The 24,754-nt window shown below is 42.3% G+C and overlaps 1 protein-coding gene across 5 annotated transcripts in view; it reads right to left on the bottom strand.

The window, feature by feature from the left end:
• Positions 1–627: 627 nt before the first annotated feature.
• Positions 628–24,754, bottom strand: part of LOC139545802 (SH2B adapter protein 3-like) — a 67,931-nt gene continuing 43,804 nt past the window's right edge. For 4 of the 5 annotated variants that reach the window (XM_071353998.1, XM_071353999.1, XM_071354000.1 and 1 more), the window contains 7 exons: positions 9,437–9,538; positions 9,006–9,097; positions 6,118–6,294; positions 3,992–4,083; positions 3,289–3,503; positions 2,979–3,144; positions 628–2,720 (listed from right to left, as the gene is read on the bottom strand). In XM_071353998.1, coding sequence (XP_071210099.1) covers positions 2,380–2,720; positions 2,979–3,144; positions 3,289–3,503; positions 3,992–4,083; positions 6,118–6,294; positions 9,006–9,097; positions 9,437–9,538 — 1,185 coding nt within the window. In that variant the 3' untranslated portion in view covers positions 628–2,379. The remainder of the gene's footprint in view (positions 2,721–2,978; positions 3,145–3,288; positions 3,504–3,991; positions 4,084–6,117; positions 6,295–9,005; positions 9,098–9,436; positions 9,539–24,754) is intronic. The other variant, XM_071354002.1, reaches the window with a different exon arrangement.

The raw sequence follows: 24,754 nt of genomic DNA, 5'->3' as shown, positions 1-24,754 counted from the left end.
ATCCAGATATGTTTACAAATCCTTTTTTAAAATTAAGATCTGCAAGATTAGAACCTGTGCCTAGTACGCTACTCTAATTTTAGAATAATTAACGCCCTCCAACCTACAATCATTAAAGGCCTTTATTTGACCCTGACCTGTCACTAAGCTCTGCCCACTGCTTTCATTCAACAAATCAATTTATCCCTGACTACTTCTGGAGGTGGTCAGGATGAACCGAAACCGGTCTTAAAATGTCAATGAGATCAGGATGCAGGTTACCACCAGGTATAAACGAGATTCACGTTTCACACCATGTCTCTTGAGTTGTTCTTGGTTCACCCACTTTGATCTGAAAGGACTAGACCGGTGAAAGCATTATAGGGCTATGTGCAGGAGCCATACAATGCTGTTTTATACCTGTGTCTATTAATTTCAGAGCACACATTTTTAGACTTGTCAAAGTAATATGCAGAAAAACAACCACGAGGGAAGTGTGGAGCTTTTTCATAGTCACAAAAAAATTGCTGTGTTGTAGGTACATTTTTTGGGTTAGCTTTATATTACAAAAGTCAAATATACAGTTGAGATAATTTAGAATGCTTATAACTAAGGAAAATGTGACAGTTGATCAAAGATTGACAGATGGAAAGCTTTTGTGGTTTAATTAGCTTGGGGAGAATGGAATGTTTAGTGCTAATACATAACAGGTAATCAACAGTATTGAGAAGACACATTAAATCAGTTGAACTTGGAACAATGTCAGAAAGCTTGACTGACCGGGCAAAATAAGTGCATGTAAGCAAATGTTCTAATACATAGGCCTGAGGTACATTGGGGCCATTTGGAGTATAAAACTAACCTGATATGTGCAGACAGGTGTTGAAGAGTGAGCAACACCAGACTACAGTAGTGGAATGCACTAAGCTTGCCAGAACTCTTGGTGTGATTTGTGTTTTCCCAATATGATTGAGTGCAAAGACGATGTACAGGTTAAGCTATAATATAAAGCGTTCAATGTGCCATAGGCTAAATTATTGGAAATATCTCAGTTATTGCACTAAGTTCAAACACGTAAAGCAACAGCAGTTTTCAGGCAAGGCAGTCTTTCTGGCTACAGGGACTGATAAGTCAATGATACCGTTGCTTTCCTGTTGCATTTGCAGAACAGATTGGGATTAGTTTAAATTTAAGCACAGGAAACAAACCGCAATTGTCTAACCTTTTTTCCCACCTAAACATTTGACAATGTCAGTTAAAATTTTGGAAGGTACCTGATTAAAAACCATTGTAAAATTCCTTGATAGATTTTTAGCTGGGTCATGCAATGAAAAGGCAAGTCGATGTCCTGATCATTTAAAAAGGAAATCAACCTGCCTTTGTGCATTTCTTAAAAACAAAGCCCTTCTATGATAAGAAATGAACATAAATACTGTAGGACTTCTAGAGGGTAAGCTGTACAACTCAATGATTAAGGTTTCACTGCTAAGTTAGTGTTAGGCAAGGGAAAGAAGATGTACATACAGAAAAGTGACGGGTACTGGTATGTTAAAGAAGAATGTTTAATTACTAAACAAAATGTACACCAGAACGGTTGCTTACATAAAATGTGTTAAGGGGCCATGTACACAAGGGTTCTTCGTCAAAGCAAGGGAGTGCAGTCTTTTCTTTGGCGAAGTTTGTCTCTTTCAAGAGCTCACTGATTAAGAAGCCATAGAAGACAAACGTTCAAATGTAGCATTTGGAAACATTTAACTAGCAAAAAACAAATGCCTTCAGAAAGGTCCAGCTTTGTCCTTGAGTCGTAGAGCTGGAGAGAACAATGTTAAGATGAAAGAAGTTAATGCTATGAAGGTAAGGACTCTTCTGTTAAATGCTAACAGGAAATTAACATGCTAATATTTTGCCCTATTCAAGTTGTACAATGCTTTGTGATACAACAGAGTTTTGCACAGTGGTTGTGTAAACATTTTTGGGCAGACAAACTCTGTATCACGAACATTGTGTGAAATGTGTTATACAAGAGTTGTGCACAGGGCTTGAGAGTCGAGGCTGTGGAGGGGAACAGGGACTCTAGAATAGGGTGTGTCCCCTCCCGACCGCTTTCTTTATGGGGTTACAGGGGGAGGGAGAGGCAGTGAGGGTGCCCCCCTCCCCTGCCTGAGGGAAGACCTTCCCCATGTAGCAACATCCCTTAAAACAACGACATCTGCTTCATAAAATGAGAATAATCATAACAATATTAAACACTTTCCTAAAAATACATTCATAATGAACTCTGTCACCCCCACCACGAAACAGACCTCAACTTGGGCATACACGTTCACTCATGAGTCCATCTGGCACTTGCTTGGAGTTTTGCGGTGACCTCTGGGCCGGCTGTGAAAGGGAGTCGGCCGGTCAGAGGAACATGTACTGGTTGTCGATGGCCCGCTTGCGGCCCCTGTCTGGCTCCAGTTCGTAGTCGGAGTCTCGCTGAGTAAAGGGTGGGTGGGGGTTGGGGTGGCGCAGTAGGGGTCTGCGGCCCACCGACTCGCTCCGACGCAGGGGACCCGAGGTGGGGAGGTCTGGGAGGGGTGAGGTGTATAGATGAGGGTGTCCGGGCTGGGGCAGAGGGCCTGGAGAGGGGCCTGCTGAGGGGAGCAGGCTGGGGCAGGTGGCTGGGCTGCAGTGGGCCAGGCTGGGCTCGGAGCTCCAGCAGTTCAGGGAGAAGGGAACCAGAACAGCCGCTGAAATCTGACCTGAGAGGACACAATGACATAACATTATTTATGCTGACAAAGGGTTTCACTTGTAACATCCTGTGCGGATTCCCATATACTTTATATCCAAGTAGCTGTTTATGGCACATCTATAATAAAATAGTATTTCTTTGTGTGCAATTTTTTTAGAGACATTTATGTAAAGTTAAGTGTTAGCAGTAGCCCTAAGTTCAAAAGTATTGGTGGGTGCGTGTGTTTGTGTCCAGTGTAGGTCAGGGGTCAGTGACGAGGGCTCACCTTGGGAGTTAGCCACCACGAAGCTTGAGAGGGTGACGTCACAGGCAGTGCCACACTCCAGGGGTATGGGGTAGAGGCGAAAGTGACTGAGCATGTCCATGACGGATGGGAAGCGCAGGTGCTGCACCCTACACTGACCCCACTCTGTTAGAGACAGACGCAGGTGCTGCAGAAAGAGAGAGGCGGAGGGAGATGCATCGACATGAACAACAATGTCAACAATGCTTTTATTCAGACATCTTCATGATATCAAAAACTAAGAAGGTATTCTTCTAGAACCTATGGTAGATCCAAGGTGTGTGCGCCCCACCTTGGCCTTGCTCTGGTAGTTGAAGGTGAGGACGTAGTCTCCGCGGCGAGTCTCACTCTGCCTCACTAGGAACACTCCGTGGCCCTCCAGGCCCAAGTTCTGGACCAGGTGGGCCGCCTTCACCCGCGAGATGGACCCGTGGAACCAGGGGTATGAACACAGGAAGTGGTCAGTCTTATGGTACACCTGCTCCGAGAGGGCAAAGGTCGCAGATCCTAGTGGGGGGACAACAAGTGAAGTGTAAGAACAGAATGTAACATGGTCATTTAGCAGACACTTTGATCCAAAAATAGCTCATTTTTTGGGGGGTACACACACTGGATAGTCGCAGTGAAATTTGTTGTTTAACAGGGTCAGCCATAGTAGTATGGTGCCCCTAGAGCAAATTTGGGTTAATCACCTTGCTCAAGGGGAAATCGACAGAATACCGATTACCTTGTTGACTCGGGTATTCAAACCACCAACCTTTCTGTTACTGGTCCAACGCTCTAACCCCTAGACTACCTGTCACCCTGCCGGAATGTTCATAAGATATACATGCAGCCCATGCAGGAATCATACCCACAACTCCTCAAACCGTTACAAGTGACTGGGCCAACCACTACAGCATAATTTCAAACATAAAGATACAATATCATCCTGAGATATTAATTGTTACACACTTCCAGGTTGGGGTCCGACCCTTCCTGTCCCTGACACCCACCCTGACTCCCTGACTCGGAGTTCCCTCTCCGGTTGGCCATCGCAGCATTGTCCACAGGGTAGGTTAGGAGCTCCAAATCCACACTGCCAGACCTGTGTAATAAACAATGACTTCAGTTAGCAGCAGCCAATCCAGACTGGGCTAAAATGTTAGCCCATCCTTCTTGACATGACACTGCCATCAACTGCACAAGGCTGAAATGTACTATTAAAATAAATCATTAGATTTTTCCATTGTGTTAATGATGGCGGACTGATTGATACATTTTTTCAAGATGAGTGATGAGAAGAGAATCGTCTAGACCAGGGGTGGGCAATTCCAGTCCTCGAGGGCCTGATTAGTGTCACAGTTTTGCCTCAGTCCCAGCTAACACACCTGACTCCAATAATCACCTAATCATGATCTTCAGTATAGAATGCAATTTGATTAATCACCTATGTTTGCTAGGGATTTAGCCCATTGGGTACCTCACGACAACCCCATATGCCATGTCTTGAAATATGCAGACAGATGGATTAAAAGTAAGTTTACATTGTATACTGAACAAAAATATAAATGCAATATGTAAAGTGTTGGTCCCATGTTTCATGAGCTGAAATAAAAGATCCCAGACATTTTTCATACTCACATAAAAAGCTTATTTCTCTCAAATTTTGTGCACAATTGTGGTTACATCCGTGTTAGTGTGCGATTCTCATATGCCAAGATAATCCATCCACCTGAAAGGTGTGGCATATCAAGAAGTTGATTAAACTGCATGATCATTACACAGGTGCACCTTGTACTGGACACAGTAGAAGGCCACTCTAAGATGTGCAGTTTTGTCACAACACAATGCCACAGATGTCTCAAGTTTTGACGGAGTGTGCAATTGGCATGCTGACTGCAGGAATGTCCACCAGAGCAGTTTCCAGAGAATGTTATGCTAATTTCTCTATCATAAGCCGCCTCCAACATTGTTTTAGAGAATTTGGCAGTACGTCCAACCAGCCTCAAAACCACAGACCACGTGTATGGCATCGTGTGGGTAAGCGGTTTACTGATGTCAACGTTGTGAACAGAGTGCCACATGGTGGTGGTGGGGTTATGGTATGGGCAGGCATAAGATACGGACAACGACCACAATTGCATTTTATCGATGGCAGTTTGAATGCACAAAAATACTGTGACGAGAACCTGAGGCCCATTGTGAGGCCCCTTTTTTTCTTTAAAGGTATCTGTTTTCCCAGTCATGTGAAATCCATAGATTAGGGTCTAATTAATTTATTTCAATTGACTGATTTCCTCATATGAACTGCAACTCAGTAAAATGAAATTGTTGAATGTTGCATTTACATATTTGTTCAGCAATACTTCTGACAGCTAACTTTCTAGGTCCGACCATAACTTTTGGACTTCATACCGTTCCCATTTATTCTCATTTATCAGGATGCGTACACCTCTACTGTTACTACAGTAGGTGGCAGCATGGGCCTCTCCAATCCAGCTCCTCTTTAAATATTACATTTCTCTCCTTTTAAAAGAAAAATGTAACTCTTGCAAGAAAAAGAGATTGTCAGCAGATGTGGTTAAGTGTTCGAGAACCATATGCTTTTTCCCCCCATCATGGAGCCCATGCATACAGCATAAGAGAGTTATCTCTGCTGCAGAGGATAAGTTCATTAGAGTTACCAGCCTCAGAAATTGCAGACCAAATAAATGCTTCAGAGTTCAAGTAACAGACACATCTCAACATCAACTGTTTAGAAGTGTGTGTGAATCAGGCCTTCATGGTCAAATTGCTGCAAAGAAACCACTACTAAAGGACACCAATAATAAGAAGAGACTTTCTTGGGCCAAGAAACACAAGCAATGGACATTAGACCAGTGGAAATTTGTCCTTTGGTCTGGAGTTCAAATTGGAGATTTTTGGATCTAACCGCCGTGTCTTTGTGAGACGCATGTAGGTGAACGGATGATCTTCGCATGTGTATTTCCCACCGTAAAGCATGCAGGAAGAGCTGTTATGGTGTGGGGGTGCTTTGCTGGTGTCAAGGCACACTTAACCAGCATGGCTACCACAGCATTCTGCAGCGATACACCATCCCATCTGGTTTGTTTTTCAACAGGACAATGACCCAACACACCTCCAGGCTGTATAAGGGGTATTTGACCAAGGAGAGTGATGGAGTGCTTCATCAGATGACCTGGCCTCCATAATCACCCGACCGCAACCCAATTGAGATGGTTTGGGATCAGTTGGACCGCAGAGTGAAGGAAAAGCATCCAACAGGTGCTCAGCATATGTGGGAACTCCTTCAAGACTGTTGGAAAATAATTCCAGGTTAAACTGGTTGAGAGAATGCCAAGTGTGCAAAGCTGTCATCAAGGCAAAGGGTGGCTACTTTGAAGAATCTCAAATTTAAAATATATTTTGATTTGTTTAACACTTTTTTAGTTACTACGTGATTCCATATGTCTTATTTCATAGTTTTGATGTCTTCACTATTATTCTACAATGTAGAAAATAGTAAAAAATAAAGAAAAACCCTGGAATGAGTAGGTGTGCAGACTTTTGACTGGTACTGTACATGCTATATTTAAGCAATGAGGCCCGATGAGGTGTGGTATTTGGGTTGTTCTTATGCCCGGCGCAACGCGGAGTACCTGGGTACATCCCTTAGCCATGGTATATTGGCCATATACCACAAACACCAGAGGTGCCTTAGTGCCATTATAAACTGGTTACTAACGTAATTAGACCAGTAACACGATTTGCTTTGTCATACCGACGGTATACGGTCTGATGTACCACGTCTTTCAGCCAATCCAGATTCAGGGCCCGAACCACCGGTTTATAATTCCTTTTTTATATTGTCTTTTCATTGACCATGTATCTCATTGGCATTGACTAATTCAATTGTTACTTCCTAGATAAGAACAGTTACTTGGAGACAATGGAGTCTAGATTGTATGGGGGGGGGGGGGGGGAGAAATAATATTTTCTCAACTTACGATAAGATGGTCTTGGGCATCATTGTATGTAGCCTAGTGTGCTTATCACTTTTCTGCCTCTTCCTCCTCAGGGCATTGGGCTCTCTTTCAACTGGAAAGGCTTACTGCAGCCTGTTCAGGGCTTCATCGGCACTTGTGAACTCCATCCTCTGTGTTCCCATACCGTGTGAGGATATTTAGAGTTCTTCTCTTCTCCAGAAGGCCATTTTTGTTGTCCTATTCGTCCACGCGCCTGCCCTGTATATGCATATCTGACGATACTCTACTTTCCTTTTGAGCAAATCTACCTCTTTAACAACAGATTGTAACAGTTTGCTTGTTTTGGTGAGCGTTGAGAGCATTTTAGCTATGTTTTCCTGGATATCCTTTAGCCGTCCGTGGCTCTCATTTGCATCTCCAAGTTGTTCTTTGTCTTTTCCTCTTCGTCAACGGAAGCCATGGCTTGTTGGCGTCGCTTAACATAGATTGGTTCGTGGCTGTAAATAACTGACCGCTCACTCTCCTCCAGTTGCTTGGGGATATATTGATCTTTTGACTTTAGAGGCTTAATTTAAACGATATTGTCCGACTTCTACATAGAATCACAGTTTTGAGGGTACAAAACGGAGCTACTCACTCCCCATGCGTCCTATCGGTATGTGCATTGGCCTCTCGTAAAGATACTGCATTATTCACAAGAAAGTAAACATTTATATCACACTAGGTCAATATTAATCCAACAATCTGCTTATTCAATCATATAAACCACAAACGGGAGCTTTGGAGTTGTGGTTACACTAGGGGAGAAGTGAAAGAACGAAAAAGAAAAAGAAAGAGGAAGCGGGAGAGAGGGATGGGGGCCATCGAGTCTACAGGAAGCAGCAGGACGGAGGCACACAAAAGCGTCGGGGCTCGGTCAGGAAGGATGTCTTGTTACAGTAAATCTTGAAAACGCTAGTGTTATTGTACATGATACCTCCACTCCACCCCCAATATCACACACACGGTCTGTCTGTCTTTTGAAAGAGAGTAAGAGTGAGAGAGAGAGAGATGGAGTTTTTCCTCCTCATACATATTCACAGGTCCTCCACCCAGAAGGAGAAAGACGAAGCCTCTATATATTTCTCTAAGACACACACACTAAAAATAGACGCACACATGCGCAAACTCATGAATGTGCACACTCATACAATCTTGAGTACAATCTTGAGTACTGTGACTAACTGCCTGATTTGGAACAGCATGATAGCATACATGTTGAAAGCGCAGCCATGCCATGGATAGAGAGCATGATCCTATCATCCGAAATAGGAAATGACAGCACTATCAGTGTCAATAGCTCACCATTCCCTGCACACTTCAACCATTTTACAGGGTGTCCATTTTGATGACAAAAGTGTTACCATACTATGTGTCAGTACTGCTTAAGAGAAATGCATGAGACTGAAATAAGTATTGTATTCATTAGCCTTTGTCAGCAATTCCGACAGCTACAGTAGCTAGCTTGTTATAGTCTAGCAAATAAAGCACTGCCTTCTGAGATGGAAGTTTAATGTTTGGCGCCCCAATGAAAGGGGGTCCAACCGTTAGCAAGAAGATGATCATTTTTACTTACATTTTAACTCTGTGTGTGTGCGTGTGTGTGCGTGTGTGTGTGTGTGGAAGGCCTCGGGACATGGGGGCTACAGAGCTGAAGCCGTGCTGGACTGAAAACCAGAGTCTGGGGAGGGGAAGCGAGATAGAGAATTCCAGACATCTGCAGAAATGAGAAAGGTCCTGAGATTCCCCCACTGAGACTCAGACCTCCCCCACACTTCCTCTTTCACATGGCTGCGCCTGACACATAGCTCCCCACACACACACACACACACACACACACACACACACAGAGAAACACACACACACAGAAACACGTGCACACACACACCACAGAACACATGGAATAAAGCTAGATGAAGAAAATACAAAATAGATGGGGAGGGAGAGTAGCATGTTAAATAACTAGTGTACTGATAACATTACAGTGTGCCGTGTCCCTCACCTGTTGATACATTCTTTAATTTCTGTTGTCCAGGAGCTGACTTGCTGGTTATTTTCCGTCTCAAATATGAGACTACCTGGATAGTGATTAACCTGGAGGAGACAAAACTAGTGGTAAAGGAGATTGTATGCACACACACACAGAAATATGTGACAAACACACCCTCAAGAACAGGAATGGAAAGAAACAGACAAGTTTGGCAAAGGGTGTGTGTGTGTGTGTGTGTGTATGCTTGCTTGCGTGTATACACTTTTGAGTGATGTTTCATGTGGAAGCTCACTGCTCAATGGGCACTATAAATCCAAGAGTGCTTTTGGACAGAACAAGCTGACTCCTTGGCTGAATGTGTGCATGGACCATGTGGCGAAGGGACACGACACAAGGCAGGAAGATGGATCAGCATCACTAGCAGGGGAGAGTCTCCTCCTCACCTTTAAAACAAACGTGTTCATGTTGTCGGGCATCTCCAGGCGGTTGCAGCGGCGGATCGCCAGGATGTCTGCGCAATGAACTGTCAGTTTGGGACTAGAGCCCTGGAAAAGAGAAAGAAAGAAAGAGAGAGAGAGAAAGAGAGATAGACAGACAGAGAAGAAGCAGACATTGAGACAGCATGTCATGTTCCAGACCCCTCAAACACCACTCTGTTCCAGTAACACACCACATCGACGGAACTCCCTTTAAAACACCACGTACGTCACACCGGTGTGTTTGTGCCACATTAAGAGAAGTTTCGAGCTAGAGTTTGCTTCTGCTTTACGTACATCTTCGTTCGTCAGGACCATTTTAGCCAGTGTTTGTGGTGAGGAGGTTAAGTTTGTGTTGGTTTGGAGAGTAGAAATATTAGGTTGCATGAATTTTATCTATCGCTGTTTTGATGTTTTCCTTTTGCTCTACAGATCTCTCTGACAGGAGCTCCAGAACTGGATGGAGAGGGGTACCAGATGGTGGAGGAACTAGTGGGAAACGCACATTCACTGGGACATGCAGGTTGTGTGTGCGTGCGTGCCTCTCTCAGTTTCAGTGTGTCTAAAGTATGTGTGCCTGTGTGCATGAGTCTTTGCTCTTGAAAATCCAGCTTGGCTCTTACCCTGGAGCGTCCCTCAGTGGAGCTCTCTGGGCTGAGCACCAGGCCCCGTTCAGACTGGAGAGACCCAGAGAGTGGGCTGGAGGAAGGCTACTGCTCACGGAACACGCACTCTCCAGCCCAGCTCAGAAGGAGGAAAGGACACGAGAGGAGGAGAGTTCACCATTTTCCAAATTGAATCTCGTCGCTTTTTCCCCCAGCGCAAATGGGTGGAGGGAAAGAGAGCAGAAGGTGCTCATTGTGTGCTGATGATAGCTGGGCTTTTGTGTGTGTCATGTGTGAGCTGTTCCACGAGCTGGCTGAAGTGCATGTGATATCAGCCCCAGTCACCTCGTTATGAGGAATCCTTATGCTATGTGAAGGCAGGTGTACCTTGGAGAGAGTGGGTGGGTGGGTGGAAACAATATGTACTGGATTTGCATATGGTGTAGTCAGAACGGCATAACCCAAAATGTACATCTCCTCACTGTACAGCCAATTACTAAGCCTAGATCTCCATTATTTTTGTAGATAATCCCTAAAAAGACAATGACATGAATCACCAGAACGTCTCACTCTCTCTGCTCCTTTACAATAAATCCCAGAAATGGGGATCAAACAGCAGAGCAACAAAGCACAGTTGGCGCAACACTCAAGAGGTGTATTCCAGAAGGCTGAGTCAGATGAGTGTGACCCTATGCAAATGTCACAGTGTGTGAGCGGGAGGAATGTCTATGGGTGCATCCCAAATGGCACCCTATCCACTATACAGTGAATTCATTTTGGGACGAGGCCTATGGGCCCTGGTCAAAAGTAGTGCACTACATATGGAATAGTGTGCCATTTGGAATAATCACAGACAGGTTGGGCACATCAAAAGGAGATTCCTTTCCCCCTCGTTTCCTTTCCTCATGAGTCTTAGTATAAATTAATAACACAGAGTCATTGTTCATCCAAACAGCTTTAGGGAGAAATTAAAAGTATTTGACTCATTGAAGGGATCTGAGAAGAAATGACTAACTGGCTCTCTGAGAAACCATCTCACTGACTGAGCGTGTACAAAAAAGAAGCAGACAAATGAGTGCGTGCCCACACACACACACAGCTTTTCTTTCTGCCAACTCCATCAACCTACCTTCCACACACACTCCAAAAAGTTCAATATTTTTTTTTTTAAACAGTCCTATGGGCATGTGACCTGTCCCATCCACCATGCTGAGTCTGAGTGAGGATGGGGGTAATATATACCAAATGCTGAACACACACACACGCTAAACATAGGCAAACACACACACCAGCCATCATAAATTGGCCTACACAAATATCCACGATACAGCACAAGCCGAGCCAAGCCGAGCCTTTGTACCGACACTCAAACAAATGTACCTGAGGTTCAGTGCGCACTCCACAGCTTTGTCAAGTATCAACAATCCAAGTAACCATTAACCCCAAACTCTCAGTTTACATACACTACATGAACAAAAGTATGTGGACACCTGCTTGTCAATTATCTCATTCTAAAATCATGGGCATTAATATAAAGTTGGTCCTCACTTTGCTGCTATAACAGCCTCCATTCTTCTGGGAAGGCTTTCCACTAGACGTTGGAACATTGCTGTTGGGACTCTTCCATTCAGCCACAAGAGCATTAGTGAGGTCGGGCATTGATGTTGGGCGATTAGACCTGGCTCGCAGTCAGCGTTCCAATTCATGCCAAAGGTGTTCGATGGGGTTGAGGTCAGGGCTCTGTGCAGGCCAGTAAGGTTCTACCACACCAATCGACAAACGATTTCTGTATGGACCTAACTTTGTGCACTGAGGCATTGTCATGCTGAAACAGGACCTCCCCAAACTGTTGCCACAAAGTCGGAAGCACAGAATCGTCTAGAATGTCATTGTATGCTGTAGCGTTAAGATTTCCCTTCACTGGAACTAAGGGGCCTAGCGCGAACCATGAAAAACAGCTCCAGACCATTATTCCTCCTCCCATTAAACTTTACAGTTGGCACTATGCATTGGGACAGGTAGCGTTTTCCTGGCATCCGCCAAACCCAGGTTCGTCCATCGTACTGCCAGATGGTGAAGTGTGATTCATCACTCCAGAGAACGCGTTTTCACTGCTTCAGAGTCTAATGGCGGCGAGCTTCACACCACTCCAGCTGACACTTTGCATTGCGCATGGTGATCTTAAGGCTTGTGTACGGTTGCTCGGCCATGGAAACCCATTTCATGAAGCTCCCGACAAAGTTATTGTGGTGACATTGCTTCCAGAGGCAGTTTGGAACTCGGTAGCTCGGTAGTGAGTGTTGCAACCGAGGACAGGCGATTTTTACGCACTACACACGTACAGCACTCGGCGGTCCCATTCTCTGAGCTTGTGTGCTTCGTAGCTGAGCCGTTGTTGCTCCTAGACATTTCCACTTCACAATAACAGCACTTATAGCTGTGTGCTCGATTTTATACACCTGTCAGCAATGGGTGCACTCATTTGAAGGGGTGTCCAAATACTTATGTATACATAGCGTTCGTTGATTGATAAGAGCAAGAAAGATCAATAGCTATTGACACTGTCAAACAAGTGGAACAGACTGGCAAGAAAAGGTAGCAATATCCGACCCTCACCATCTCAGATTGTGCTGAAATCTTTTATGTAGTTAGAAACATAAGAGAAATTAAGATAATTGATTCCACAGGATTCAAACATAATTCTTCCTAACAATGAGTAAGACCTCTGGAATCCAATAAAATGAATCAAAAGCCATCCACCCACGGATGCCTCGCACCCCATGCCAATCCCACCCCGACAACCAGTGTACTGTATGTCCACTATCAGTTCAGTATACTGTATGTCTGACAAGAAGTACAGGGCTGCAGCTTCTTCATCCTTTGTAATGTATTCCCTGTAAATCTGGTTAGGGCTATTGCTGTGACCATATTATCACCACACCGGCAGTCATGAGTCATGACTGCAGTAAAATTCCACGTGACTTTTGAGTCACATAATCTCCTTTTATGCACTCTGGACATGCTTTGGTAGCACTCAACTTGCTAACTATCATCATGTCCTGGTACTCAGGGCTCAATTCTCCCTCTAACTACTCTGACATCAATGCAAATGATATCGAAAATCACATCAAACACTTATCCAAACAGTAGGCCTATCATACTTGTAAAACTCATCTCACTGTGATCATCAATCGGAAGAAATAAGTTCAACAGCAGGTTGAAACAGTCTATAACATGGTTGTTGTGGATGTTGTTTCAAAGCCTAACACAACGAAATGGACAGCGCTATCTAAGGGGATGATTCATTCAAAACACAAATAAGCATATTAGAGCTTATGCATTAAACCTAAAATAAAAAAACAACCTGAATGAAAATGATGATTGTGCAGTTACACAATACATAGCCTACCGCATATTACGCAAGGCCAGTGGCGACCCGTCATTCAGGGCACACCGGTTTTGAGTTCCAAATGTTTTGCCTGTTTTGCATGTTATGTTGGCATTAATACGTGTCACATTTCAGTTTTCAAACAATGTATAAAAAAATATCATTCAGTTAATAAAGCCGCATACAAACACGGTCTCTTTTTTGATTTCTTGAGTAAGGAAGCTCCAAAATGAAGGTGTTTCAGCCTATTTCAGTGATTTCTGTGGTGGTGGGGCAAGCCAGCAGAAAATACGGTGCGGCGTGATTGGCTCAGTGTTCTGTAACTCATGGGGACACTACGTCACTGCCAAGTCTAAGGGTAGACCTCAAAAATTCTAGCCCCTTGGGTGCTACCATAGAGTTACATTAGAAGTGCCCATCCAAGAAGGCTCAAAGTCATTGGCCACTGAAAAATGACATCAAATCACGTTATATGTACAGTAGCTTTGATTGGACTGATCATGTCAACATCATACTTTCAAAATCTTAGCTAGCAGTCGTCGTCATGAATCAAGTTGACAATCTACTGGTAAATCCCTTTTAAATGACAGATAAAACGTATTGGTGCTCATCGGCCATAAACATTACACAACAAGTTGGAAATTGCAAATTCAACAATGATTGGTTTGGAAGGAATCAGTGACAGTGGCTGTGTGGTCCCAAATCTGGGATTAAGGGGCTCTTTCCCAAGTTTAAAATGATAAACATTCAACATTGGCCATGCTGTCAATGAAGCATGATTTGTGCTGCGCTCAAAACAACTGTTAACTTGGAACTGCGAAAACTTGACTTCAGTGAGTTCAAGAAAACTGGGAAGTAAGGAATAAACGAGCTCCGACTGGGAAAAAACGTTTTGAACTGTCATCCAACTCGGAATTGTAAATATGGCCTCTTTCTATAGCTACGACCTGAAGATCAATGACATCATCATGATTCAAACTTGTTTTTTTCAGAGTTCCCAGTTGTTTTGAAAGCGGCATAAATCCAGAGAATGCCAGACTTTGATGTACCAGCCTTTGATGACACAATTTGCCCACTAAGGACCGCCACGCCACCTTCCTGTTCAAGTGAGCGCAGCACAACAAGGCGAGTCCAAAAATGTATTGTATGCTGCTGCATAAATTATGTAATATGCCAGGGAGATATGTATACTGTAGCTTAGAAAGTAATACTAAGTGTATGTTGTGTAGTAAGATGGTAGTAGCCCATGTGCCTCACCCTAATAATTTGGTCTATTTACCCCTCTTAATTTCTCCTACTGTATTGACTTGGTGGTGCACATGTAGCCTATAGCCTGTTGTAGAGAAATTTAATCATAGAATATATGCCCCCTTGATTTATCCTACGGTTCTGACTTGGTGTACAGGGAGAACACTGTAAGAACAGCCCATGTCATGAATTCTGTCGCTGTACATTTCAAAAGTGCTAAACAAATACTTTTATTGACTAAGTCCGTCCTAGATCGCTCATTAATGTCTTAATCGAAATTACGGATTGCCTCTTATCTGCTTGTCATCCCCTTATTTTTCCCCTGCCCATTTGATTATGGACCATTCTGAATCTAAACAAATTTTACATATTAGTAAAGACCAAATTAAATTGAGAATAGCCTGAGGCAAGGAACAGAGGGCAAGCTTTTTTTTGCTACTTTCTCAAATCATCAATAGCCTATAGTCCCACCATGTAGCCCATATAGTTTGTTGATTTCTAAGACATTCTAAGGTTGATATCGTTCACAACTAAAATTGCCAAATAACTAAATCTAGCATATAGGACCGGTTTCAAATTATCACTTTTACGTTCAACATAGCGCAATATGCGCACTTGCTACATAATGTGAAAAATATCCTTTCTATTTTATTCAGTTAAATTCAATTATATTCCTCTTTAAAATCATATAAAATAAAACAATTGCACAGGATTTATAAGCATACAGCCTATGGATTGGCACATAGCCAGATTTCATAGGCCTACAGTAAGCCAACTCATATTCTATTCACCTGAAATACAATTTCTTCATATCATGTTGTTTCTTTAGACCCGACTAAAATAAAAGATTTATTGTGATGGTGTACATTAAATTGGTTGTAGATGTGTAGATGTTCAAAAATGCCACATCAGCAGCTTATATGTGTGGAGGCCTAGATATGCTAAAGGTGTTTATTAATTAACGGTCAATTACCGTGAGACCAGCGGACTTTTGCATGACAATAACCTGCTGGGGGGAAAAAATCAGGACAGCCACAGCCCTAAATTTGGTGATGCTTTGTTTGTTTGGCCCACTAGAGAGTGAATTGCTTTCATGGAGGACTGGCTTGACTTGTGAAGATCACCACACAATTGCTTTTCATCATGAGCAAAAGCTATTGGTTTTCAATCCAAAATTGCAAAGAAAATATTGCGATCCATAATTTAAGAAACACAAGAGACCAGCAAAATGTATAAAAGGATGTGGCAGTAGCAGGAACAGCGGCATCTAGTGTGAAAGTTCACTGTAGTTCATGGTAAATAAAGCAAGCAGCTTCAACAGCTCATTTCTCTGAACAGGGGGGGAAAAATATCACCAGATTCACAGGGAATACACGACAAAGGATGAAGAAGCAATACTCCAATCTGCAGATCCATAACAAGGCCTTGTCAGACAGAGAACTGAGTACTGAACTGAATACTGTGTAGTGGTTGTTGGGGTAGGATTTGCGTGGGATGTGTGGGTGGCTTTTTACTATTTTATTGGATTCCTCATGTCTTATGCAAATCAGATGTTGGATACTATATTTCTTGAATATTATGTTAATCCTATAAATTAAAAGGGCTAATTTGGGTGCAATCGTGAAGCTGAATTTCTCAGATATCTAAATTAATTTTCAATAAAACAATTTTGCAGGAATGCTAATATCTGTTTCTAAATACAGAAACGATTTCAGAACAATCAGAGATGGTGGGTGTCATGGCATGCTGAAATGTCGTGGAATGACTCGGTAGAGGGTCTAGCGTAAAGAAAAACTCCAGAGCTCTTCAACCTTTAATACAAACAGGAAAGAACACCAGAGAGGCTACATGTGACTGATGTATTAAGAGTATGTGACAGGAAGGCTTTGTGAGGGTGATGACATTAGAAGCCTGTGAGCACTTGAAAACTAATGTCTATGCACAAGGACTACTCTCAACAATTTCCACTGAACAGCATCACTCTGTTACTGTGGAATTGCCCTTGCTGTAGCTGTCTACTTCGAAATGCCAGACACCATCTCCTCGATTGTATACACGACGCATCGAAACTGTTTGTCCGTTTCCAAGCTTGTTTTGTACATTTCTGTGTACTTCATAAGGTATGCTCTGAGCCTGTGAAGCCACAAGTGATGAGCAAATAGAACATGGTGTAGGCAGTAAGAGATGCGACACAAATTCAAGAAATTTGATGCGAAGCAGAAATGACTGGGTGACAACAGCGGACAGCACACATGCAGAACGGGGGGTCTCATGCTACTCAGTCAGCGCCCGTCCCAACCACATCTCACATCAGAGATCAGCTGCGTACCAAAACAGTGGCGGGGTGCCTTTTATTGTTGTTTGAACTGCAGAAAGCCACTCAATATGATGCCGAGAGACAAGTGAGTGCACGTCGGCCTTTCAGCTTCAGTCACACACAAACATAACAGTTGATATTGTGGTTTGAGGAAATTGCCAATTTAACCCACAGACGCGTGGGCAAAGCAAATACTCACACGATCACATTCACAAACCTCAACATGCGTGAGTTAGACTACATAATAAGCCTAGGCCCATATAGGCCTACTTCATCTACACATTCACAAACAAACTTAGGCTACACATACTGTATGTACAGGCTTCAACTTACAAGACAACACAAAAAAGTGTTGGTGTCAGCTGTAGGTAGACCTTAACATTCTGCACTTAAAGGGATAGTTCACCCAAATTACAAACGGACACAAACTGCTTACGGGGTAAGGAAACCAACGTACAAGGTATGACAGTAATCCATGCTTGGTTTAGTTTCCCTGGCGGTGGCTGGCACTGTTTCCAAACGCTAACATTTTAGCACAAATCCCATTCAAGTCATGGGACCAATATTTGCATTTTTCGTGTTCAAATCATCTATAAGTGACTTTGGTGAGCTTCACAATCAATTTGAGATACTTTGATGATTTGGACATGTCCAGAAAATGCTTATATTGGTCCCATGACTCGTATGGGATTTGTGTTACAAATGCTAAAACGTTAGCATTTAGAAACAGTGGCAGCAGGGAAACTAAACTAAAGCATGTATTGCCGTCATCACACCTTGTCCATAGACTAAGATTCTTGTTTGTAATGAAAATCACTATATCAAATGATTGCAATGTAATAGACTAGGAAACCAAAATGTAATTTGGGTGAACTATCCCTTTAAACACAAAGTCATATTGGTTGTTCAGACCCACCCCCACCCACACAGTCATACTGAACCAGAGAGGAGACACAGGAAGTTTGGGGTCCCCTAGCGCCTCCCAGGGTCCCATTCTCAGGCCGTCTCCATGACAACACCCCACTCACCCAGAATTCCGCTATCCCCCTAAGAGGGTTAAGACCGCTGTAACTGTCCACCCGGGGCAGGACTCCAAGCCTGCTTTGCTCTAACATTCCGCTGACCCTGGGGTTGTCGTCATCATCAGAACTGTCTCCAGAGACTTTCCAAATGTTCCCCTCTGCTATTAATACACACACACACAATAAAGGGGATTTGATTTTCATATGCCACATTTGATTTAGATTTAATTTGGTTGACAAACTCATTAGGTTATTGAGAATTTGGTAGTTCACGTTTAGAATAGGTCCTTTACCACATCCACCCATGGCCTCCGGTACACTAGGCTATGTGCTTGCAAATCAGCTTCGGCATGGATGCATTGCATTCTTCATGGTGAAGCAGGTTTTCAAACAACTCTACATCCTCAGAAGTGTCACAGAAAAGAAAGAGTCCCCTAGACTCTCTGGAGTCTCTAAAGGGACCAGCAGCGAATAGAATGGTGATAAAGCTCTCCGAATCAGATCTAGCGAGATATGACATCAGCAAGGATGTGGGGACAGCGGGGCCGAGGTAAAACTGAGAAATGACAGGTTTCTAGGAAACATTTCAGAGACACCGTCTGTTGATGTGTGCCAGGGAAACAAAGTGAAAGAGGTCAACAGAAATGAATAGACCCTATTTTTCTATTAGAATTTGTGTCAAGTATCTTCGAATTAAATGGTAATAATAGATATTACAGCACATTAAAGGTTCTACACATAGAATTTGTGCATTGTAATTTCAGAAAATGTCCAGAATATATCTGCCGCTAATAGTGGAATGATAGTGTATCACTGTATTACTTACCCGCCAGTGTCATGATTGGCTATGATATTCACCTATTGATTTCTCACGCAGGACTGGCATCTGTTGTCAAACTGGGAAACCTGTTGTGACTTTGTGGCTATATTATCTAGTGGAAAACGCTCTGTCATTTCCTGGTTGCTAAAATTTTACACTGTTCGTTCAATTTCAGTTTATGTGAGAAAACAAGCTCTTTATAGTGTAGGGAATCATTGTGCCATCTAAATTGCTGTGAAATATCGTTTAATAAGATGAAATACAATTTCTACACCAGCTTCAAACGGTTGTAAAAACTATATTTTTAGTTGTGCTATTGTGTAGAAAGACTTTACAATTTAAATCACTGAAAATGTATGAATTCAGTGTATTGCTAGTAGTTTTGAATATTGTCCAGGTTTATATGATCAGGACTATTTTCTAAGTAAGAGAACATTAAAAATTAAACATTTAACCTGTCTTCTCTTGAGATTCTAGCCTTATTTACAGTTATACTGCAAGATATGAATTGCCACAATGATGTTTGTTCTTCAAATTATGTATTTTATTGAAACAGAAATATGAAGTAAATAGCACACATTACGAAAAATAAATGTTCCTTTTTTTGGGGGGGGTTGCGTTTTTCCTTGATTTTATAACAGAACATTGCATTTGGTTGTTTTTTAAAGTCCACAACAATGCTTAAACCACATCAGGAGAACACTGGGAAAAATCTGAGAAATTTTGATTTTTGGGTGTAGTTACCCTTTAATTCAAGTGCACACCTAGCCAGAGGTTGTTTTTTTTAGCAGTGTTTTTGTAGCACACTTGATCGTAGAGTTTGCAAAACAAGTACCCACTGGATTGATAAAAATAATCATAATATTCTGCCAGGTAACCATAGGCTACTTTGTAGTTAACATTTCATTGAGAAGGTTTTTGTGAAAGCCTTTCCATCTACCAGAAGACTGTTTGACTTAGCATCATCGCTAATGGCTACACAAAGTGATAGACGCTCGCACCGCACACAGACGGGCATTCTCGAAATATCTATCTTGGGCAAATTAAATAATTTCCAATACATTTAGTTGTTCCTACAGTGATGATTCACCATCTTCATTAGGTGTTTTCATAATTGATCTGCAGATAATCACCAAAAAGCCGAGGCCTACCAGTAGCGTATACAACTTAAGGAGACAAATGAATGGCTTTCTCACCTATGCGATAGTCTACGCTGACTGACGAGAAGTGTCACTCACTTTAGCGTCACGGTCTGGCAAGCCCCAATATCCTAGTACTCAGGAAAGGAAACCTGGGTAATCCTTTGGTTTACTTGCCCCGATGCGATACGACGTTGCATGATTTATGAATGGCAAAGGGATATAGCAAATCGACTTTATTCAGTCAGTTCGACACATTTTATTAACCTTTCTAGAACCTCAACCCCGGATCCGGGATCACCCCCCACCCCCCACACACTGATTAGCATAGATAGCATAGCTTCAGAAGTAGATAGTAGCATCTAAATATCATTAAATCACAAGTCCAAGACACCAGATGAAAGATACAGATCTTGTGAATAAAGCCACCATTTCAGATTTTTAAAATGTTTTACAGGGAAGACAAAATATGTAAATCTATTAGCTAAACACGTTAGCAAAATACACCACTATTCTAACTCCATCAGTTTCTTACTCCTTCAGGTGCTATCACCAATTCGGCTCAACTAAGATATTGATATCCACTAACCAAGAAAAAACCTCTTCAGATGACAGTCTGATAACATATTCATGGTATAGGATAGTTTTTGTTAGAAAAAAGTGCATATTTCAGGTAGAAATCACAGTTTACAATTGCACCGACCATCGCAAATCGACTAGAATTACTAGATAGAGCAACGTGTATGACCAATTTACTCATCATAAAACATTTCATAAGAATAGACAAAGCATAGCAATGGAAAGACCCAGATCTTGTGATTCCAGACAATATTTCAGATTTTCTAAGCGTTTTACAGCGAAAACACAATAAATCGATAAGTTAGCATACTACATGTGAAAACGTTACCAGAGCATCGATTCCAGCCAAAGAGCGCTATAACGTAATCACCGCCAAAAGATATTAATTTTTTCACTAACCTTCTCAGAATTCTTCCGATGACACTCCTGTAACATCATTTTACAACATACATATACAGTTTGTTCGAAAAGGTGCATATTTAGCCATACAAAACCGTGGTTACACAATAAAAATACTAGGAAATCAAGCCTCAATATGTCTGACGTCATCTATCAGAGTGATCTAGTTTAATTAAAAGCTAATCATATACTTGACTAAAAAATACAGGGTTGACAGGAATCGAAAGACAAATTAGTTCTTAATGCAACCGCTGATTTACATTTTTAAAATTATCCTTACTTTTCAATACAGGGTTGGCCAAGTGAAGCTATACCAAACAAAATGGCGATGTATGCGTTTAAAATATTTCGACAGAAACACGGTTTATCATATTAAATATTGCTTACTTTGAGCTGATCTTCCATCATATTCTTGGGCAATGTATCCTTTCTATGTTATAAACGTCTTTTGGTCGATAGATGTCCTCTGTCCTTCGAAATGTCCACTAACAACGACCGAGACCGCGAAACGTTCCCAAAGCTAGAAAGTGCACGACAAATAAATTCCTCAGAATCGCACTAAACGGATATAAATTGCTATAAAACGGTTAAAATTAACTACATTCTGATGTTTTTAACAACTATAACGACTGAAAACATGACCGGAGAAATATAGCTGGTTAGAAAACGATTTGGAACGAGACAGGTCCGATGGCCTTCACGCTTGAGGCGCACGTTGAGAAAGGGCGGTCTCTGTACATTTTGGTCATTTATAATGGCTGTGAACGTCCCATCGATTTCATTGAAAACGTGATGACGTACAGACACCCAGAGGAAGACGTAGGCAGTGTCGGTTTCTTCATAGCATTCACTGTGGCCTTATAAACAGACCCCAGATCAGAGGTAAAAATTTCTGAAATCTGAACCCTGTCATGAAAAGTGCTGTAAAAATTGTTCTGTACCACTCAGAGACAAAATTTCAACTCCTATAGAAACTATAGACTGTTTTCTATCCAATAATAACAATAATATGCATATTGTACGATCAAGAATTTAGCACGAGGCAGTTTAATTTGGAGACCCAAATATGCTAATGCGGAACAGCACCCCCTATAGTTGCAAGAAGTTAAACTAATCAACACTTGCTGTTCAGTTGTAACTCAATGCACAGTAAATAGCCTAGGCATACTATGCGCCACGACTCCGCGTGGCTGGCTATGTGAAGAATGTGTCAGAAAACAATAATTAGCCTAAATTGTGAATTTCGACTCATCATTACCACTTACATTACCTTACATGGGGCGAGCAAATTCATCGAGGATCATGCTCTCTCCATCAGTGTAAAGAAATTTGACTGCAACCAGAGATCTGTAGCTACACAGTATAATGACGAGATACTCATGTCTCCGCCCTAACAATAGGAGTTGTTGTCCCAAAGGTGACAAATTTAGGTCCAAAATAAGCCCATAGAAACGCATTGGGCTTATTTTGGACAGATTTTGGCGAGAGTGAAACCTTCCTCTCTGCAGTGTTTGCCTGTCATTGCTCGCTTTAATAGATCACTAGAAGATGCATTTCGTTCATTCTAGCGGGAGAGGACTCGACGTACTAGTGAATTTAAACTTTTAAATTAAAAGGAGCCTGAAGTGGTAAATGAAGCCTGCTGAAAATGAGTCTGTAACCGACAGATTTGAAAAAAACTGTGTGTTTGTGTGTGTGTGTGTGTGTGTATATCAAGGTTTTTATAGTAAACGAAAACTTAAAATAAAATCTAAGATTGGAAAAACATTTGAGTAAACTGAAATAAAAACTATTGGCTACTGAAACTGACTGCAAAACTAGCCAATACAAAATAAAAAAACATAAAATTTAGTTTTTTTTATTGTCTGTGGCAAAAATCAAATGGGTTAAATCAAGTATTTTTTCAAAAGGGCTTTTCTAGCTTCTGAATCTGGCATGTAAATGCTGCCAGTAGATGGCAATGTTTCAAATAGGCCTATCTTGTGCAATATTATCATTAGCTATCAGAAGCTAACAGGGAAGTATTCCACGGGCGAGCGCAGAGCATGAGCGTGAACCATAGGTGTGAACAATGGCAGGAGCAAACCCCAACACCAGCAGTGGTCGGTCGCAAAAGGCAAAGCCTTATATGGGATTATTTTGAGTGAGACAGCTATTATTTTATTTTTACAATTCGGTCAGGATTCGACTCCTGGTATCATATGAACACACATAAGACATGGAACATTTTTAGAATTACAGGAAATGTGCTTTGAAACTGCACATTTTTCTCTCTGCCAACAAGAAGGGTGTTTGGGGTCTCATGGGTTGCGAGGTGGGCGTTTGTTACTATGCCGATACATGACAATGCATCCGGACTTTTGTCACATAGGAAATTTCTATTACAGGACCATCTCAAATTGTATAATAGTACCCGTGCTATAGGCCTACATCACATAAATTGCTCCTAGCCTCCCATGCATAAGGCTACTTTCTGTCCCTAACACTAAAACAAAATAAAAACAGAATAAAAACTAGTAAATCAAGTCTGAAAACCAGACAGAATTTCAAATATAAATCTAAAAACTTATAGAAATAAAAACGAATGGAAAATCACAAAACTATAATAACCTTGGTGTGTGCATGTGTGTTCGTGGATGCACGCCTGTGGTTTGCGGTAGTGTCGTCACGATACCGGAATTTTAATTTCGATACGAGGTTAAGTATTGCAATACTCGATACCATCACGATACTCTATACCAAAACGATACCACGGCAAAAAACATGTTCTCAAATGCCATTGAAATGGCAGCAGCGGTATGAGAACCAGCACATTCTTGAGCATGCAATACGGTTTTCCTCAGTACGAAATCCTCATCGACCCACTGTGCTGTCAGACTCAGCATGCTCATGGGGCTGACGTCGCTGGTCCAAATGGAAGCTAATAGCAGTAACTCATGGATGTGCATTTCAACAATACTGTGTACATCCGATAATGGATTTCGCCTTTGAGTTGTCTCGCTGAAATGTTCTTAGTCTTTCAAATGACTGCTTGACTTGTTGTCTGCTCGATCCACACAGCAGACATTGTGGGCTAGGTTAGGAATGCTGTGTTGCACGTGAGGACTATATTTTTTGTGGCGTCATTACTACATCTACCTACGTTATGTAGGTATGCACGTCAGCTTTTACATCGGTTTTGCACATCGGCTTTAAACTAGACAGACATCGGACCGATGCTAATGTTGACATTTTTAGCTAATATCGTCCGATTCCGATATGCTTACTGATATATCGTGCATCCCTAATTCTATTTCTCGATGGTACCCGTATCCAGGGTAGATAAAGCACAGTTCTATTGGGTCTCCCGAGTGGCGCAGCGGTCTAAGGCACTGTATCGGAGTGCTAGAGGCATTACTACAGACCCGGGTTCATTCCAGGGCTGTACCACAAACGTTCGTGGCCAGGAAGTCCAACAGGACGGCGCACAATTGGCCCAGCGTCGTCCAGGTTAAGGGAGGGTTTGGCCGGTGTGGGTTTACATGACTTATCGCTCTAGCGACTCCTTGTGGCGGGCCGGGTACTTGCGGGCTAACCCCGGTCGCCAGTTGAACAGTGTTCCGACACATTGGTGCGGATGGCTTCCGGGTTAAACTGGAGGCTCTTAAGCGCGGTTAGGCGGGTCATGTTTTGGAGGACGCACGACTCTACTTTCGCCTCTCTCGAGCCAGTTGGTGAGTTGCAGCGATGACAAAAGATCGAAAATTAGGGGGCAAAAGGGGGTAAATA

This window comes from Salvelinus alpinus, chromosome 19 (assembly GCF_045679555.1).
Source record: "Salvelinus alpinus chromosome 19, SLU_Salpinus.1, whole genome shotgun sequence".
Lineage (NCBI taxonomy): Eukaryota > Metazoa > Chordata > Actinopteri > Salmoniformes > Salmonidae > Salvelinus > Salvelinus alpinus.
Note: the sequence above shows the minus strand (reverse complement) of the source record. Positions and strands in the feature narration are given on the sequence as shown.